The 5,473-nt window shown below is 35.2% G+C and overlaps 1 protein-coding gene across 1 annotated transcript; it reads left to right on the top strand.

Annotated features, from left to right (window-relative positions):
* The first annotated feature begins 278 nt into the window (after positions 1-278).
* LOC107488913 (cyclin-D1-1) lies at positions 279-4,886 on the top strand. Its single transcript, XM_016109703.3, has 6 exons — positions 279-743; positions 957-1,043; positions 2,387-2,485; positions 2,667-2,868; positions 3,198-3,328; positions 3,466-4,886. Exons 1-6 carry the CDS (start codon positions 465-467, stop codon positions 3,718-3,720), a joined length of 1,053 nt encoding a protein of 350 aa, XP_015965189.1. The 5' UTR covers positions 279-464; the 3' UTR covers positions 3,721-4,886.
* Positions 4,887-5,473: the final 587 nt, after the last annotated feature.

Here is a 5,473-nt window from a genome sequence, read left to right as displayed (position 1 = left end):
AATCACTTCAAAGTCGAGTGCAAGTCTAAGAACTACTTTAAAATTTAACGCTTTAAAGTGATCTAGTAGTTATTAGTTTAGGTAGTATGGTACTGTGCTTAGATTTGAAGAAAACTCGCTTATTATTTCAAAACTTTATAAATAACATAATTTTTCTTTAAAAATAAAACTCTTTTACTTTTAGACATGGCTCGAGAGTGAGGATCAAAACTAACCTAACAAAAGAAAAGAAAAAAAGAAAATAAATAAACTGAGCTAGCAAACGCATATTTATATTCAAACAAACAGATGAAGACTCTGCACGTACCTTTCATTCAACACTCACACTCCCCCTTCCACACACACCCACTCACCCTCTTTCTCCCCCTCCAACTCATCGTTCCGGCGACTTCTCCGGTCACATTCCGGCAACCGCTCACTTTTCCACACCATGGCAATAGAATGACGAAAAACCGCCGATCGCCATGTCGATCTCCTGCTCCGACTTCTTCTCTGACTCCGATCTTTTCTGCGCTGAGGACACCTCCGGAATCCTCTCCGAAGAGTCTCCGGAATCCTCTTCCTCCTTCTCCGACTTCGACTCATTATCTCCGCCGCTGCCGCCGATGGAGGAGGAGGAGTCCATAGCCGGATTCCTCGAAGACGAACAAAACTTCGTCCCTGGATTCGAGTATCTCACGAGGTTCCAATCTCACTCGCTGGATGCCTCCGCAAGAGAAGAATCCGTTGCCTGGATTCTCAAGGTAGTTGCTCACTCTAACCGTTTGGACACTCGTTTAATTTATATTACGATATTGCCACGCGCGCAGTAACGGACCGAAAGATGCTAAAATGCGCAGGTGGCACGGTGGTAACTTCCTCTAAGTGAATCGGTTCAGATTATAGATCTAGTTTTTTTTATTCTTATTATTCTTCGATCTTGATGATTGAGTTGGTTTGGAATCTGGCGGTTGCAGGTGCAGGCTTACTACGGTTTTCAGCCGTTGACCGCGTATCTTTCCGTCAACTACATGGATCGATTCTTGAACTCTCGGCAGTTGCCGGTGAGTTCTGTGAAGTTCAGATGTTCAGTTTCGGAAAATAAATTAATATTTAAAAAAATATAAAAGCTGAAATTGTGTGTTTCTTTGTTCGGACGATTGTTATATTATATATATAAATTATTATCATCTACTTGTCATGTGCGTAGAAAAAGAAAATTATTCTATATAGTAACTATCATTTATGAATGACTTTTCTAAAATGTGAAAATGGCCAAGTGCGCTGATAACAAAACAGGAATTCAACTTTGGATTTTATTTTTTAAGTTTTTGGATTCACCTATGTGAAATAGTTAAAAAGTAAAATAATAAGTGAACGATGACCTTTGAATCATTTCATTTCATTTATACAGTGAGTGGATTCAGTACTGAGTGGGGAGTGGCTTTAAATTATTATTTAAATAAAGTATTCAATTAGATGGTAACTTAAAATACATTATGAAAACATAATAAAAATATTTACAGTTTTTATGTAAAAAGGTTGTTTATTAATGTGGAACAATTTTATGTTATCAACTAATAAAATGTTCAACAAATTTACCTATCAAGATAGATATTTTACTCTAGAAACTACATATTATGATATTAAAACTTTATTTGGAAAAATATAGTTATTTTTATAATATTAATGTATAAAATTAGTTTTATAAAGAAAATAATGTTTGATTATTACGATGAATACCATAACATAATCACATGTTAGTGATATGACATAAAACTTTTTTTATTTGATATAATATCAATAAAATATTATATTACTTTTTTGTAAGTACTAAACTTTGATATTATATCATCAATTGGTGGAGAAACTTAGTGCCATTCATATTGATATTATAGTACTGTCGTCTACAGTACGTACACGTTGCTATTTTTTCGTTGTATTGCTGAGTTAGGTTGCGTGTGACCTATTACACTTGCCGCTTATTAGGTACAATAAATTCTAATTAATTGTTTTGAATCTTTTACGTTGAATCAAAAGGATGCAAGAAGCACTGTTCCATTCTCAGTAATATTATCATTCATTGCAACTTCATTTGTACAGTAAAATATTCTTGAACTTTCTTATTCGCTTTTTTATGTTATCCTTTCACGGTTTTTAAAGGTTAACGCACATAAATATACGAAATTCACTTAAATAAATGTCCATTATGAATGGAGAGAAGTTTATATAGTGCTTTTATTGCGGAAAGCTAGCTGTAGTCTCTCGTGCTCTCATCTAGGCACGTGCGTTACACGTGGGAATATGTGCCCGAAAGTCACGATAAAGTCAAAATGATGATAATTATTACTAGCTTGTTATGTTTATTACTACTATTTGATTGATGTATATTATTATTTGTTTACAGCAAACAAATGGGTGGCCGCTGCAACTTCTATCTATTGCATGCTTGTCTCTAGCGGCAAAGATGGAAGAGCCTCTTGTCCCTTCTCTCTTGGACCTTCAGGTATTGTCCTGCATGTGTGGCCACATTCTTTATTGAGTGTAATGAAACCATGTCAGAGTCACATTCTTGATTATTGATGATTTAATAAATTAAAGTCATCTTTTAAATAATTTTCTAATTAATTTAATTACATGCTGAATAGGGTTTACTGTTATTAATATTCATAATCAAATGTATACAGGTAGAAGGTGCCAAATACATTTTTGAGCCCAGAACAATTCAAAGGATGGAGCTGCTTGTTCTGGGTGTCCTGGATTGGAGGCTAAGATCAGTCACCCCATTTAGCTTTCTCGGTTTCTTTGCTTGCAAGTTGGATTCAACTGGAACTTTTACTAGATTCCTCATTTCACGGGCTACACAAATCATATTATCCAATATCCAAGGTACTCCGATCCATCGCTCCTGTACCTATTTAAACTGATACATACATATAATAAATCTCTCCTAATTAAGATGGTTAAAAGTGGATACTACTCCTTGCATTCAACATTGATGGTCTTTCTTTAATCACCTTTTTTGGTACATAAATCAATGTGTCTGATCTAACTGCATATAAAAACTTCAAATTGATCATCAATATGGAAAGGAAGAGGATATACTAAAGAAGTTACTAGAAGATAGAGTGATTGTGAAGGCATGCATTTTCTGTTGTAACTTCAATGAGTTCTTCTGTTCAGTATGTATTATATTATATTATATTTATTATTTTCAGAGGCTAGCTTTCTTGCATACTGGCCATCATGCATTGCTGCTACGGCCATACTATGTGCAGCTAACGAAATTCCAAATTGGTCCCTCGTCAAGCCTGAGCATGCCGAATCCTGGTGCCAGGGGCTTAGAAAAGTAAGCATATATATACATATCAGCATATTTTTATGGTACTAAATTTTTAAGATTAAATGAGAAACTGCATCTTATTTATTCAAGTGAAAAACACCAAGGTTCAATTAAGATACATGTATTTGCATTGGTTGGTGTAGGAGAAAATTAGAGGTTGCTACCAATTAATGCAAGAGCTACTTGTGATTGATAATAATCAGAGGAAGACTCCTAAGGTGTTACCACAGCTGCGAGTGATGACGACTCGGCCCCTAACGAGGTCAAGTGTCTCCTCATTCTTATCATCGTCGTCGTTGTCATCGTCTACTTCATCCTCTGCATTCTCATTGTCTTATAAAAGGAGGAAATTAAATAACTGTTTCTGGGTAGATGATCACAAAGGAAACGCCCCTTGAAGAGGAGAAAAAAAAAACAGAAACACAAAAGAACAAAAAAAAAAACAAGAGTGTAATAAAAAAGGAGAGAAGAAAAGGAAAGAAATAATTAATAAGGTGGTGGTCCAAGTTGTGCAGAAAACTCAACTTTTTTGAGAGGGTTTTTTGAGTTAAGAATTGACTTGATGGGTGAGTGTACATTAAGAAATAAAATAAAAAAATGTCGTATGAGATGATGAGATGAGAGAGTCTTGAGGTTCTATCATCGTAATTATTGTTTTTGTTGGTGGGTATTGCCATTCATCAATGGCTTTATTTGCAGATTCCCAAGGGAAGGGGATCATGATGTGGAAAACTAAGGAAGCTAGTGAGAAAAAGAAAGAGTGAAGGGGAAGAACCGAAGAACAGTAGCATTTAATAATATAGTTTGGACGTATAAGTGTGTAAGTGTGGAAAGAAAGAAGTGGTGAGTGTTGAATTATTCATCGTCAAAGAAGTTGCGTTTTGGTAAACTATTGGTGTAGTAGGACACTGTTTATGGAAGGAAAAAATAAAGAAAACAGTCATCAATGTATGGTTTGGCAAAACCTTATGAGGGGGTTTGAAACTCTTGAAATCTTGTGAGCTCTTTCCCATCATTGGAATTCACAAGTCAAGGTTATCATCCTGGCCAGCAAGATCTTTGCTTCTTCAACAACACGTTTCTTAAATGATGGGATTATTTATTTAATTTCCACAACAGTAAAAACAGAAAAAAAGAGGGTAATAAATTGAAGCAGCTACATTTTCTGGACTTTTCTTAATACTGCGCGTGAAGACGCTTCTGGTGCGCGCCACGTACGCGTGTGTGTTTGTTTTTTTTTTTTTCATTTCTTTTTCTTCTGTTTTATTTTTGGCGGGAATTGCTTTAATTTTTATTTTTCTTTTTTGGCCTCGAGCTTTGGCCAAAATTATATATATACACAGGACCCCATTTGCCCCTGGTGTCCACGCGTGTGTGATGGAAGCATGCGCCTCTATAGTTTACATTTTTGTAATTTTTTTATTTGTTTTCAAGGGAGAACGAACCTCCCTCTCTACAGTGGCCTCATTGGCTAAAGAAATATAAAAAGGTCTTTGGGGCCTTTTAATTTCTTGCGTGCTGTGTATTGATAAATTTATATAATTGAAATTACACTATTAATCTATACATAGATTCCCTCTAGCTATTCTCTCATATCTTGTATGATCTGATGATCTTAATCCACCCAATAACATGACACATGAATCCACAATAATTATCTTTATGTATAACGTCCTTACTCTGGAGTGTAGTGAGACTAACTCAGATATTGATGCATGCACACTACTACTAGGTCCCGCTAGCAATAAAGACGGTTCAATCACTGACTATGACTACTACTTCTACTCTTCAATTAGCTTCTGCATACTCGTGACCATATATCCAGCCTGTTTATATCACCCTCAAAAGCATACCCTCTGAATATTTCACAGTCCTTCCATTCATTCAGAAGAAGAACACAGATCTTAATTATCCAATTCCTATATGGGGATAATATCATTGAATGTTTGCACCTAAAATACCACAGGTTGTGAATTAAATACCACTTTGCCATAAATGATTCATAATGGATTGGAAGCAGGGTAGCAACTACCTTAAAGACATAGCTTTTGAACCAATTGCAGCAACTCTTTATTATTACTTTGAAGATCATGCATTTTAATAACCAACTACTTATAATTGTTAAAGTTAAGGGGTTGAAAAGGTAATTCA

This window comes from Arachis duranensis, chromosome 5 (assembly GCF_000817695.3).
Source record: "Arachis duranensis cultivar V14167 chromosome 5, aradu.V14167.gnm2.J7QH, whole genome shotgun sequence".
Taxonomy (NCBI): domain Eukaryota; kingdom Viridiplantae; phylum Streptophyta; class Magnoliopsida; order Fabales; family Fabaceae; genus Arachis; species Arachis duranensis.
Note: the sequence above shows the minus strand (reverse complement) of the source record. Positions and strands in the feature narration are given on the sequence as shown.

Excerpts from the sequence above, each read along its gene's own strand:
- LOC107488913 (XM_016109703.3), top strand. The coding sequence starts at position 465 with ATGTCGATCTCCTGCTCCGACTTCTTCTCTGACTCCGATCTTTTCTGC. Across the intron at positions 744-956 it reads CCGTTGCCTGGATTCTCAAG|GTGCAGGCTTACTACGGTTT; the intron begins GTAGTTGCTCAC and ends TGGCGGTTGCAG. Across the intron at positions 2,869-3,197 it reads CATATTATCCAATATCCAAG|AGGCTAGCTTTCTTGCATAC; the intron begins GTACTCCGATCC and ends TATTATTTTCAG.